The following is a 15,002-nucleotide window of genomic DNA, read 5'->3' as shown; positions in this document are numbered from 1 at the left end:
TAAATGTCTTTTTAAGATTAAGTGAAACTAATCATTCAAGCATTTGGGACGGTCTTTGTGTAAAACTATCCTATCTGTACATGGAGTATAAATATTCCATTTCTGCCTCTATTTTGTATACCATGTAAGTAATTCACACAAATCTACCGTGGAGGTCTACTATTTGTAATTTGTTTTCATTGGGCATATTCTCATATTGCTAGCAATAGTCTTATTGCAGGGATGCACTTTTTATTGTCTATTAAGCCCAAATGATACTGTTTCCTGAAAAAAAGAACTGTAGAGCTGTGTAGGTTTGATAATATTCAAAGTATTATAAGCATTATCTTCCCAAATCATCTAATTGACATAAAATTTATGAAATGATTTTTAATTGCTCTCACAAATGGCCATAATATGCACTTCATGCGCTTCCCTGTAACTAAATTCAGTGCAAAGTAATTGATCATTCTGTCCCAACAAAAGCATTCACTTAATTTTATAAATCCATTTCACACTTGTTATTAGATCCTTGTCGGGGCGAATTGTTGGAGGTGTGTGGTGGTTCTTTACCTTGATCATAATATCATCATACACGGCTAACTTAGCTGCTTTCCTGACCGTGGAACGAATGGTATCTCCCATTGAAAGTGCAGAGGATCTTGCAAAGCAAACAGACATTGCATATGGAACTTTGGACGCTGGATCCACAAAAGAATTCTTTAGGGTAAGATAGGTTACTTTTACCTTTATATTGTGTTTATTTTTGATGTGAAAAAGTTATTCTGACTATGATTAGGTTGAGAACACATCAACATTTTTAAAGCATAACGTTGATCATACAAAGAATTTGATAATTCAGTTCACGATCACTGAGTTTCTATTTATGCATTGAGCTTAGCAGAGTTTTGTTGGTATCTTGAACAATATTTATCAGTCAGCCAAATTCACGTGAAAATAGATTGTATCAGGTCATTTCCACCCTACAATTAATGGAATCACATTGTGCCCAGGTTATCTACATACTTTGCGATAATAATTCTGTTTCAACCATATTTCAATGGCAATGCAGTGCTATACAACTAAAAAATGTAAAGATAGCTGATGCAGAAAAATGGTAACATCACACTAGTACGTTGGGAATCTGACATATTATTGGGGTACAGAAAAGGAACCTTCAGCTTACATCTTTAACTCTCTTCATTTCACTGCTGAACACAGACATCAGTGTTAAAGATATCAACTATTTTGAAGCACTAGTACTGTCTTATGAAAATAAAATTAGAAAAGAAGAAAACATCACTGTGCCATCCAGGAAAAGATAATACAGGCAGATATAATGGCCAGCTTATTCCATGGAGGGGCAATCACAGGCAAATTGCCATTCTGCTCATATTTGTTTATAACTGTACTGAATTCTGTTTTATCTCTAGCTGTGAATTCAGATCCCGCCTCTTTCAGAAATATAATACAAGAGAACAAAAGCACAATACAGCACAGGAACAGGCCTTTCAGCCCTCCAAGTCTGTGCCAACATGTTGTCCTTCCAGACTAAAATTGTCTTCACTTACAGGATTCATATCTCTCCATTCCCTCCCTATTCATGTATTCGTCCAGGTGTTTTTTGAATGCTGCTATTGTGTCTGCTTCCACCATTTCCTCTGGCAATGTATTCCAGGTACTCTCCACCCCTGTGTGAAAAACTTGCCTCGCATATCTCTTTTCAAATTTCCCCTCGCACCTTGAACCTGTGTGGCCTAGTAATTGATCCCTCCACCCTGGGGAATAAAACCTCATACTTCCTACTCTATCCATGCCATTCATGGTTTTATAAACTTCTATCACGTCACTCCCCAATCTCCTGCAGCCCAGTGAAAACAAACCTGGTGTATTCGGCCTTTCAACATAGCTAAAATCCCCCATTCAGCCAACAATCTGGTAAACCTTTTTGAACCCTCATCAAAGCATCCATATCCTTCTGGTAGTCTTGTGACCAGAACTGTACGCATTATCCCAAGTATGGTCTAACTAAAGATCTTTAAACCTGCAGCATAACTTGTCTATCATTTTCTCAGTGCCCCTTCCACAAAGGCAAGCATGCCATAGGCCTTTTCTGCTACCTTATCTGTCTGCACTGCCATCTTCAGTTATCTGTGGACCTGCACATCCAGATCCCTCATTATTCCTAAGGGTTCTGCCATTCACTGTACAATTTCCACCTGTACTTGACCTTCCAAAATGTATTACCTCACCTTTGTCCAGATTAAACTCCCATGTTTTCTGCCCATGCCTCAAACTAATCTATGTCCTGCTGTATCCTCTGATAATCCTCCTATCAGCAACTCCACAATCTTTGTATCACCCGTAGATTAGCTGGGTGAAATCAAATGGCATCCTGTCTCGCAGCAGCCAGTGCACCATGCTTTGGAACTTAAATGTCCAGCATTACAGCCAGGCACTTTGACGGCTGCTGTGAAAGTCTACGTATATAAGGTTAGGTTGGCAGTTGGTTAGGTGGTTAGTGTGTTAGATAGGGAGGGTGCCTGATGAGCTAGGTGCCAAGTAAGAATGCTTACCATTGGAGTGCTTAGGATATAACAGAATGGTGAAAAGGTGTTGAGGCCAGCAATAGCAGTTGGTAGAGAGGGGATGAATATTTGGGCTGATGGCATCCCAATTAATGCAGTAGAACATGGAAAGGATTTGATCACACCCATTTTGTACCGGAGGCGATTTTTGTTGTCGTTGACTTAAGTGAAAAGATAAGTTCAGCAGAGTTTTGAATGGGTCACTATTGCCAGCACACCTGGCACATTCAGTAGCAGTAATGATGAGCTCTGAGCTGAACCTTAAAAGCATCCCCTTGCAGACATAGTGCAATACTGACCATGAGAGACCATTCTCTGGAGTGCTACTGAGAACAATGTTCCTTGAAATCTTCTCAGCCTCATTACCTCTATACAGTGACCATGAAGCAGGACTTGTTTTATAACCAATTCTGTCAGAACATTTGCTTTCCTTTTGTAACATTCATCTTCAGGTTTCAGATCCCCTAAATTGACCTGCGTGCTATTTTTCTCTCTCAGCTCTCAATTGCTTTTTAGATCAAACCAGATTTAATATCTGAAACTATGTTAATAATCTGGTAAAAATTGTGTGTTTTCATTGGCGTGATTTCATCCAATCTGTTTACTTAATTGATAGTGAAGAATCTTCACTACCTTAATGATTAAGTGGATTAGCCATTACCTATGCCAGGTTCCTTCACATCCCAATTCGTTGGTCTGTTTGATTTAGATTGGGAATATTTGAAATATACTTAAACAGGGCTTTCATCACCAAATTCTTCTTTCATTGCTTTCTGTTTCATCATTACCTATAATTATCAATCCAATAGGATTACTCTTTTCCATACTGTATGATTATCATTTCCTTTGCAGCATTGTCTAAATGCAGAAAAACTGGAAACATTCAGCACGTTAAGCAGCATCTGTGAGGAGAATAGGTCAAAATCTTGTGTCCTCTCTTATGGCACATTTGGAGATGTGTGGGATTTTATCAGATAGGAAGGTGGCATGTGAGGCTCTGACACCTGTCGCCTCGACCCTCCCGCCTGATTATATCTAAGATGAGTTCTCTGACCCACCACCATTTAATTCCCTTTATTTGAGGCTCTTATACGGCCAGTAACGGACCTCATCACTGGTGCTGGTATTAACGAAATGGTGGACAGGGTCCTCACCATGAAAAGCAAACTTTTGCTTGTGAGATTCTTGAGAGCGTATGTGTGGTTACCTCACTTAAAAGTACTTAGAGCCTCACCAAAGGATCTAGCATCAGCAAACAGAGAAGGGGCCTAGATGAGAGCCACCTCCATTGCCTTGTTGTTGATCCCCTTCTCCCTTGCCTCTGCTATCTCTACCCTCCGACCTCCTTCTCACATTTACTCACTCATGCTTCAGTCCCTACTTCATCCTGGATTAGATGGGTATCAGCCATTGCCTCCTGATGGTACCGCTTAATGCAAAGGAGCTGCTGCCTGTTGTTTGGAAATTCTTTGCAGTTGGGACTTCTTCTCTGAGGCCCTTGACCCTCTGCATGAATGAATGGATGTGTCTGTGTGCCTATGTGTCTGTGTGTGTGTCGATCAATGGATGGATCTGTATTTGACAGACCCACAGGTGGCAGGAAGGCTATTGACAAGCTGATAGCAGAAACAGCAGCTGGGCAAGTGTGGTTGGAGGCAAATGAATGGATTGAAGTCCAGGAAGGAATGTTTTATTGCCTGGCTCAACCTTGACTCTCATTTTGGAGACAGTGAGGACATGCTATTTCTTCAAGATGGGAGGAAGGAGCCAGCCATCCAAACTGATCAGACAAGTTCAGTTCTGAGGAAGGATTACCAATCCCACAATGTTAACTCCGTTTTTTCCTCCACATACGCTGCCAGACCTGCTGAGCTTTTCTAGCAACTTTGGTTTTGACCAGACAAGGCTGGATGTTGTGGAAGCTCACAACAGCAAGAGTGCGATCCCCAGGACTTTTGTACAGAATCAGATACTGACCTCATTAGATCAGAAAAAATGAATGGCACGCCACTCCCTGACTTCACTGGTGTTCTTCAGCACAGCACTGATGAACACATCTTAGTTCCACATGTATATTTTTATTTCACATCTTCTCAAATTTCTACCTGAATACTCAATATTCACACTCAGCATTATTGTACAGCTATTTGCATCTATCCCTCTCAGCCATCTTCAATTAATTCTCATTCCATTGCATCCACACATTCCTGCTTTAACACTAATAACTGTCTACCTTTTCTTATTGCAGAAATAAGTGGACAACTCTGGGGAGAGGCAGACAAATGGGGTTCGGGGGTGTGGTTAGCGTATGGAATGGGGTGGAGGGTTGGCAGTGGAGGTGGTGGTGAGGGCAGCCATAGCCACCCTGGCTATATTGGAAAAGGATGCCTTGCTGATTTTTAGGTTATATAGACAATTTTCCCCTCCCTGGAGGTGGTATGAAGGGAAAATAATTGTACATATTAGCGCTGGAGAAATAATTGCCGCCGTTTTGTCACATACAAAGTGAGGCGATTACAATGCTAGGGCCCTTTGAAGGTTTCCTTGAGTCACCAGCAATTAAGGCCCATAAGTCATCAATTACTGCTCATGTGAGGACCTCAACCCACATATCTTTAAATACCTGCCTTCCTGGTAGGTGACGAAAGTGTATGGTTTCCTGGCCAGGTAAACAGGGCAACCTACCCACCAGGTTGTGAGGTGCTTCCATTTACCCCAATTCAAGCGCAGTCTGAAACATGGATTGAGGGGAAAGGGGTGGTTACTGAAAAGTAGCCTACGCACCTGCCCATGTCCTCAACTCCTGACTGCCCGTCTCCCCCATGATCTCCTTTTTGTGAAAAGCAGAAGGAAGAAATCTGACGTCTCACCGTAGGATCGATTCAAGAGTAAGCATTGGCCACTAGCCCACAGGACCCAGAAACAGCTGGCCTCTACTTGGCCAGCGGCTTTTTGCAGTCTGGGATGAGGTGTGTGACAGGTTTGAGGAGCTCACCAACACTTGCTAGCTAGCACTTAATGAGCTGACTCGCATATGATATGGTGAGTTTTCCCAGCCCTGGGGGCAGCAAGTTCTTTAAAAATGACAACTGGTCCCATATTTAGTCTGAAAAGGGGAAATCATATCCTAGGTAACAGCATTGAAAAGGTAGGGGTGGATTGCAGACCTGGTAACAGTATTAGATATCACATTGGCCCTTGGAAATTAACAGCAAATCATGTTGGATTGATTTCAGCACTGACTGAAATGCCATGTTGAGGTTGAATCCTCCCTTAGTACGAACTAAGTCATCTTTGATCTCTCACAGGTTCTTTAGAGTGATGGTGAATCTGTGGCGAGTCAAGGCCAAAAGCCCTTGGGGGAGGGTGAGCTTCATGAAGATACGCCATCATCATTACATAACCTACATACAGCCTCCACAAGTGCAGATGAACTTGGATTAGTGGGTATTGCATTAAAGGTGGCTAGCTGGTCACATACCAAGTGCGATGTCATAGAATCTTCATAGATTCATAGAATCGCTACAGTGTGGAAACAGGGCCTTTGGCCCAACAAGCCCTCACCAAACCTCAGTGCATCCCACCCAGACTTATCCCCCTACCAAATCTACACACCCCTGAACATTGTGGGCAATTTAGCATGGTCAATCCACCTAGCCTGCACATATTTGGACTGTGGGAGGAAACTGGAGCACCCAGAGAAAGTTCACAAAGACATGGGGAGAATGTGCAAACTCCACACAGTCGCCTAAGGATGGACTTGAATGCGGGCCCCTGGCGCTGTGAGGCAGCAGTGCTAACCACTGAGCCACTGTGCCGCGTCTTCTCAGCTAGTTTTGCTGAATAGAATTTTTGAGTATAGCAAATGTGGTGACAAAGACTAATGGAAAGCCCTTCTAAAGAGTGCCAAATACACAAGGCTTTGTTCAACTGGAATTGGATGCTAAGCCTTATGAGCCAGCCTTGGAAAGGGCACTCATGGAGCAGCAAAGGGAAGTGTGCATGCTTCTGCCAGCAATTCAAAAGGCAACATCTACCCGTGCAATAAGATTGAGGAGTTCAACTCCAGCAGAATTGCCGTGATATCTCAGTGAATTGCTCTGATGTCCATCTCCTTGGAATCAGTGGTCACTGGCTGAAGCATAAAATATGGTAGATAACCAAGTCCATGCTAGCCTCCAGCAATGGCCTGCACTCTATTTCTCCCACTTCACACCAAAATGGAGGAAAGCCTCACCTTGGTGACTCACTGAAATACAAACATACTGTAAGCCAGCAGAGGAGTGCTGATTGAGAAAAGTAATTCTTTATTGGTGTATTCTCTGCTGTGGGTACAACCTTTTGCGAACTAGACCTTTATCCCTCTGAGTGCTTGTTGATGTTACAGTAATAGTTGCTGCTCCTAGTGCTGAATCGGTTGGTATGGCTCCTGCTGCTTCTATAGTTGATAAGGCTGCACCTGTTGCTCCTTGTCAGGTGTCTGTGCTTCAGCTGCATTCATTGCTCCTATGCTGCAGTGAACGCTGACTGCAGGAAAACTGAGATTGAAGTGACTAAAGCCACTAATGAATTGACTTCCACAAAGTAAAAAATCAGCTTCAAATTGGTGGTTTTAGAGTTAAACCTGTGAGTAAACATTCCTTGTTAAAGGAAAGTGTAAGGATAAACCAAATAACTAAAGACATGTCAATTTTAATATAGATGGTGGGAAAGTAATAATCTAGAAAACAGTACCAAATAATAAGCTTATCAAAAAAGTTGAAATATATAGATTAAAGGGAACAATAGTAGGGAAGTTGTACTGAATTGTTTTCTTTTGGGCAGAATAAAGGTGTTTCTCCAGGGGTTGGTATTAGGTTTTACTTGATCTCTATTATAATAATGAATTAATTTTGATTGCACAGAGAAACATTTGAAAATTTGCAGTTGACTTAAAACTTGTAGAAATCCAAAAGCAGAATACTGCATCATCCAGAAATCTCATAGGAAAAGAAGAAATGGTGGGAAAACTGCAGGTCAGGCAACATCCATTTTATACTGTCAAATTATTTGTAAAAAAAAATTAAGAATGGTGCAGAAACAAAATGGTTGTGTAGCTCCAGCCTGTGTTGAATTGGGAAATGGTTGGTATTGAAGGGGCATTTGAGCAGTTTAAATGAAAGTGCAGATTGGTATTGAAAACCTGAGGAAGGAACTCAGGGAGTCTGTTGACAATTTCTTAACTACATTGAAAAACAAGATGAAAAGCTGATGGATCAACTCATTTGGGGTTCTCCATGTCCTGAGATACCAAACCACTTAATTGGAAAGCACAAGTTCACAATATAACAGTATTGGCACTGCCAGAATGCATGAAGCCATGAGTAGAATAAAAATAGATGCTGTCTACTCAATTCAGGGGGACGGCACAGTGACTCAGTAGCTAGCACTGCTGCCTCATGGCACTAGGGACTCAGAATTAGATTACAGTCTTGAGTGACTGTCTGTGTGCAGTTAACACATTTCCCTGTGTCTGCATGGGTTTTCGCCATGTGTTCTGGTTTCGACTCACAGACCAAAGATGTGCAGGTTAGGTGGATTGGCCATGGTAATTACAGGGTTATGGGGATAGGACGGAGAGCTGGGGTTAGGTTTGGGGGCTGGATGGGATGCTCTTCAGATGGTTGGTGTGGATTCGATGAACCAAAAAGCCTTTTTCATGATAGGATTGTCTGAATTGTAAGTGGCTAGCTTTCAATTTAGTCACAAAAAAGAAAGCAGAGTTGGTGCAGTAAAGCAAATCAAAATGACACACAATGTTAACTGCACATTCTACATCACTGAAAGAGGTAATTCTGCTACCTTGGAGTTGAGAAGTTACTAGTGATACTAGTGATAGTGGGTCTTGTCGTTTTGTGGCTAGTTGATGTTCATGTATCCTGGTGGCTAGCTTTCTGCCTGTTTGTCCAATGTAGTGTTTGTCACAGTTCTTGCAAGGTATTTTGTAGATGACGTTCGTTTTGCTTGTTGTCTGTATAGGGTCTTTTAAGTTCATTAGCTGCTGTTTTAGTGTGTTGGTGGGTTTGGGGGCTACCCTGATGCCAAGAGGTCTGAGTAGTCTGGCAGTCATTTTGGAAACATCTTTGATGTAGGGGAGAGTGGTTATGGTTTCTGGGCCCGTTTTGTCTGTTTGGGTTTGTTACTGCCAAACAAACAGACAAAATGGGCCCAGAAACCATAACCACTCTCCCCTACATCAAAGACATTTCTGAAATGACTGCAAGACTGCTCAGAACTCTTGGCATCAGGGTGGCCCACAAACCCACCAACACACTAAAACAGCAGCTAATGAAGTTAAAAGACCCTATACAGACAACAAGCAAAACGAACGTCATCTACAAAATACTTTGCAAGAACTGTGACAAACACTACATTGGACAAACAGGCAGAAAGCTAGCCACCAGGATACATGAACATCAACTAGCCAAAAACGACAAGACCCACTATCACTCATATCCTTACATACACATGAGGAAGGACACCACTTTGATTGGGACAACACATCCATCCTAGGACAAGCCAAACAGAGACATGCATGAGAATTCCTAGAAGCATGGCATTCCAACCAGAACTCCATCAACAAACACATTGATTTGGAGCCAATCTACCATACCCTGAGAAAAAGAACAGGAAATGACACCACCAATGCAGGAAATGACATCACCAACCCAAGGAAACCTAAATAGATAAATAGAAAGCGGGACATAACACCAACGCTTCGTCAGAGGCTCACTGATGATGTTACCTAGAATGGTGACGAAACGTCTGAAAACTAACCTTCCATCTCAGCGAGCAAACTCACATCCAGAGGAAGTATCAATATAATTAACAAGAAAATTTAAAAGACATCTTGAAAATATGGACGAAAGGGATACATTTGCCACAGCCTGGAGAAACACCTTTATTCTGCCCAAAAGAAAACAATTCAGTACAACTTCCCTATTATTGCTCCTTTTAATCTATATATTTCAACTTTTTTGATAAGCTTATAATTTGGTACTGTTTTCTAGATTATTACTTTCTCATCATCTATATTAAAATTGACGTGTCTTTAGTTAATTGGTTTATTCTTATACTTTTCTTTGAACAAGGAATGTTTACTCACAGGTTTAACTCTAAAAACACCAATTTGAAGCTGATTTTTTACTTTTTGGAAGTCACTTCGATCTCAATTTTCCTGCAGTCAGCCTTCACTGCAGCATAGGAGCAATGAATGCAGCTGAAGCACAGATTGGATAAATTCCATTGTTGTGAGAGAGATTCCGAGTCAAATTTGCATGGATCCCAAAGCATTAGCCAGAGGAAAGGCCACCACAATTTTTGGTGCTAGAAATCAATCGTCTGCCATGAATCTTGATGAGAAAACGTCACTTGTAACAACACACAAGACATCCTGAAGAGAGTACAAATTGCTGTATCTAACTTTCGGCTTCAATGTTGGCCAGGATGTTTTCCAGCAGAAAGTAGATAAGAGATACAAGAGATGCAGAAGTACATCTCGCTTCATATGAGGAGGTTATGTGTTCAAATCAATTTTTCTGTGATTCAAATTGCTAGATATTATGCCTTTGGTCATATTAGTCTAAAAATACCTGGCTTCACTTGATCTCAGAAGTTAACCGTACTCAGTCTGGGTGAGTATTTAGATGAGAGATTGCCTGAGAATGCTGGGTACAGCTGGCTTTCCATGAGGTCTGAGTTCAAGTTCCACCTGTATAATGACTTTCCAAACAGATTGACGAATACATGAATTAAGAATGAGAAAAAAGCAAGGGATATAAAGGAGCAGAGAGCAGAACAGTCGATAATTAGAACTGTTGTCTAGATAGAAAAGACCATGGCTGTCTAAATAAAGGCATGGACCAACAAAGAAAGCTGGAATCATGCTAAACCCAAACAAACATATTGTGAATGTAACAGTTCGAGTGCTAGTTCTTTTGATTTGTCTTTACACCTCATGGAATCAGACTAAATAATGATGAAGTTGCAGCAATCTCAATAATGACAGCCTCAAAAGACTAGAAAGTGTTAAGACCTTTCCTTGGCTTAATTCAGTACATGAATTCTTTCGTATCTCACATTTTAGAATACATAGCAAGTGAGAAACATGATTGAACACCAAATGGCACAGTCACGGAAGGAATTTCAAAAATCACAGTGGAATATTATGCAACTCAGGCCTCATGGCAAGCCTGCTGTACCTGTCACATACTACCACTGAGAGAAGCCTGTCAATCTGCAAGTAGAAGGAATGGAAGCAACCCTGGAACAAGACAGAAAATCAATAGCATTTGCATCAAAAGCACAAAGCACCTGAGACCAGGTACATCAATAGAAAAAAGAGCTTTGACAGTCATGTATGGACATGTGAAATTTTGTACGTATCTCTGCGGGAGAAAATTCATAGTGAAGAGTGACCATTATCCATTGGAACAGATCTACAGAAAAATTTACTTAGGCCATCAGCAAGACTGCAGGGTTACTCTTGAAGCCTCAAAGTTGCAATTTCTAAATGACAGGCCAGGAGAGAAAGAAAGCTGGTAGATACCCTATTTCAATTGTTGCCACAGGAGTAACGTGATGTAAAATATCCAGGTAGAAAGATTTATCACTTACATAATGTAACGCAGCTGAAACCTTGTCAAGTTAGAGACAAGACGAGCAAAGATGAAGAGTTACAGATAGTTTTTACCAAGTGACCCAGGATAGCTTGGTGAGATGCTGCAAACCCTCCAGCAATAGAGCAGCAGTGTTCTATTATGACATTTCACTGGAAATTAGCACTTTGATGGCCGAATCCAGGATAATCATAAGCAAAATGATGCAGCAAAAAAGTCTCCTTGAGACACACGATGGTGATGTGAGAATGGACAACTGTAAGGTCAGGGACAGATCGCCTAAAGTACCAGATATGCCTTTACAAAAGCATCAAAAGAATGCTTTCTAATTGTAGTGTATGCCATAAGAACAGAAACACAAAGCAGGAGGATATGATAATCATTAAAGCACTAGTGAGATAATGGCATATTGTATGAGTTAAATTTTATGCTCACAATCAAGTGGTATTTTAACTTATTAATGCAGGCTTTTTCTGAAAGTGAAAGATTTGAAAACTACACCAATCCACTCAATAGTACAAGTTGTGTTAACTTAGCAAGGGACTCTTGAAAAATTGATGTGTAGTAGTGGAACCCAGTTAATCTCTATAGAGCAACACGAATTTGTTGAATATTACAGGTTCAACATCATTACCCCTGCTTCTTAGGACATGGGTTTATTGAAAGTTGCATCCAGGTAGTTAAGAGAATCCCCCCAATATGCTGAGAGACAAAAGAAGATTCAAGCCTTGCCTTATTGTGTCTCTGATGTCAAGACTGTCCCGAAATTGCCTGTATTTCTGTTGAGTTGAAGAAAGTCTAAAACAATACTTCCAAGGAAAGTCATTCTTGCTTGGTAACCAGCAAGACAGCAACTCACCTACACACAGGCAGGAGGAGGTCAACAGATCAATAAACATGGTGAATCCCTGCTTGAAATGTTTAAAAGAGACATTTTGTATGTGCAGAATTCAATTTTGAAGATACAGAAAAGCAGAAAGGATCAGCAATAAGACTTACAAAGCCACTAACCAATGAAACGAAACCAACAGCATCACCAGCAAGTGGTACAACATCAACAATATCAAAGCCAGTGACACAATAGCACAATATGAACCACATTAGCTGGCTGCCAGACCAGGTAACATGCAAGGCATCGATAATATTGCATGGCAATTCTCCACTGAAAGCAATGAAAGCTAATTTTACTGGAAGAAGACACAACATCCTATTACTTAAGTGATAATATAAATAACATTTTTATGAAGAAAAGAGACTCTAGAAAAACCCAGAATCTAAATGTGTTCAGTTTACTTACAAAAGTTCAGTTTATGACCATTCATCAGCAGCTGACTTTAATCCATTTTTTCTCCCATGGGTTTTGTTGAGCTGCTGAGTATATCCAGCAATTTTTGTTTGCATTCACAATGTATTAGTACTCTGAATTGTGGGAAAAATAGGAAAAAATTATGAGAAGAGACAGACAGGTGGGAGGAATGAGTAGCCATGTGGCAGATGAAATGAGTGCAGCAAAGTGTGAAACCAAGTATGTAACAGCAAGAAAGTCAAAATGAATTTACAACACACTCATTTGGCCTCAAATAAAGTATTGTGTCCAGTTCTAGTGACAGCATTAGAAGAAGCCTTCAGTGAAAATTTATGAGCATGGTGCGGGTAATCTATCTAAAATCTGTCTTTCCAAAAATTGGAAATGGCCAAGATCCAGGTATTTTTATAAGATGCCATGCATGAATTCTAGTTCTAATTAAATTAATAAAGTAACTTACTGACTTATTTGCTGAGGTGCTACATTGATGCTGCCTATCTACTGACTTCCCATTGCCAGCCTTTTCTTCTTCTCCGGAGTGGTTGGGGCAACCGTTGACCTCCCTGTCCTGGCTTGAACTGCGAGGCCTGAAAACTGGCAGGGTCCAAAATCTGGCATGGACTCAGTATCAACACTGCCAATTTTGAACTATTGTACCTGGACCAGAGATCAGGAACTTGGGGATAGAGTGGAGAAGCAAAGGTTATCTTTCTAAGAGAAGCCTGAGAGGAGATTTGATAGGGATGTTCAAAAAGTATAGGGATTTAAGACATATAGACAAATAAGTAGGGTAGTGCCATTCCCATTGCCGAAGCATTAGAATTGAAGGGCATTGATTTAGGGTAAATGACTGAAGAACAAGAATAGACACAACAGCAGGGGAATAAGCTACTCTTCAGCCACAAGATGTTCAATTCACTCTTTTCATCCCTTTGTTGAACAATGAGTTCTAATGAGCAACAAGTCTAATCTAGTTGACCTGAGAGAGTTCCAGACTGCTGAGTAAATCCAAGCACTGGATAGAACAAAGAAACCTACAGCACAGGAACAGGCCCTTCAGCCCTCCAAGCATGCGCCGATGTTAAAACCAAAATCCTAAAATTAATTGGTTACCAGTGTATGGGACTTTTCCCACACCCCTGCAAAATTTTTGGTTTAAACCTGTAAGGGTATAAGATCACGTTGAGGTTCTGACATTTTTAAATCCCTCCAATTACTGCCCTGAAACCCTAACTGCCCATTCTATCTTTTGTTTCAGATTGACGATGTTGCGCCAGAACTCTGCTCACAGATCAGAGATCTGAAACATTTGGTTCCCTCTCCGAAGATGCTGCTTGACTGCCTAAGCAGTACCATCATTTTTTTTTTCTATCTCTGATTTCTAGCTTCCGCAGCATTTTTGTTCATGAAATTGCAACCTCATTCTGTCACATCCAGTAAACAGCATTTCAGTTATGCATTTTGTGTATCCAACTGACTGTGCCTTACATTTGCTGTTTTCCCTCTCATAAAGTCCATTCCTTTCTCCTTATTCTCCTCCAATGTTTCATTGTATTTTTTATCCACAATGTTACTTCACGTTCCAACTCCCAGTTGCCTTTCTAAGCCTGATGTATGTACAGTGAGACATAACTTAGCTTTACATCTTAACTGCGGGGGGAAGCAAAGAAATGAAGTGTCACAGTTTAAAAGGTGACAGTTTCTTTCAGTGGGTGTTACAACAGGTGTTATAAACAAACATGTCTTAAATATGAAGCCTCAGCAATTGGAAAAGTCAGCTATCACTATATTTAATTATCTATCAAAGAGTGGGGTAGAAACTTACAACTGCCAGTTATCCATTTTTTACCTGCAATCTATGTGACTGGCAAAGAGAAATCAGCCAGGGACCTCGGACTTTCATTTACCTGTCTAATTCAATAATTAGACAAAAAAATACAAGAAGCTGTTTAGATATGCACCTCAGGGCTCCTCATTACTTATAGGACCCTGATTGTGATTTTAATGCACAAAATGACAAAGTTGTGCAGTGTGTGGTACTCCCAATCTTTTATACCTAGCATTGAGCAACTGTTAAGGAATCTGGGAAAGCTCAAAATAAAACCCATTCTTAGAGATATTCTGGAGTTTTTTTCTGGGGTAAGAGACACATTCGTGTTCTTCTTTTTGGATCAAAATCCTGGATCTCCCTCCCTAACAGCACCATGGGTCTGCCTACACAAGGATTGCAGTGTTTCAAAAAGGTGGCCACCACCACCTTTTCTAGGGCAACTAGGGATGTGCAATAAATGCAGGCCTACCCAGCGATGCCCAGATTGTGTGAAAGAACTAAAGAAGTCAGAAAGTTGTGGTGGTATACCTGCTGGGCACATGTAGGTCTCTCACTAAGACCTGTCAATGAACCCGTAAGTGATTAAGGTCTCCTAATTCTGGCCCTGTGGGGAGATTATGTTCAATTTGGGCTTGAGTTGG

The 15,002-nt window shown here is 40.9% G+C and overlaps 1 protein-coding gene across 6 annotated transcripts in view; it reads left to right on the top strand.

The window, feature by feature from the left end:
- gria2b (glutamate receptor, ionotropic, AMPA 2b) overlaps nt 1-15,002 on the top strand; it is a 141,647-nt gene that overhangs the window by 120,775 nt on the left and 5,870 nt on the right. For all 6 annotated transcript variants that reach the window (XR_007248841.2, XM_059644847.1, XM_048543878.2 and 3 more), the window contains one exon: nt 508-706. Coding sequence is in view for 5 of the 6 variants with exons in the window: in XM_059644847.1 (XP_059500830.1) it covers nt 508-706 (199 nt within the window). In the remaining variant the exon portion in view is untranslated. The remainder of the gene's footprint in view (nt 1-507; nt 707-15,002) is intronic.

This window comes from Stegostoma tigrinum, chromosome 1 (assembly GCF_030684315.1).
Source record: "Stegostoma tigrinum isolate sSteTig4 chromosome 1, sSteTig4.hap1, whole genome shotgun sequence".
Classification (NCBI taxonomy): domain Eukaryota; kingdom Metazoa; phylum Chordata; class Chondrichthyes; order Orectolobiformes; family Stegostomatidae; genus Stegostoma; species Stegostoma tigrinum.
This window is presented reverse-complemented; position numbering and strand designations above follow the sequence as displayed.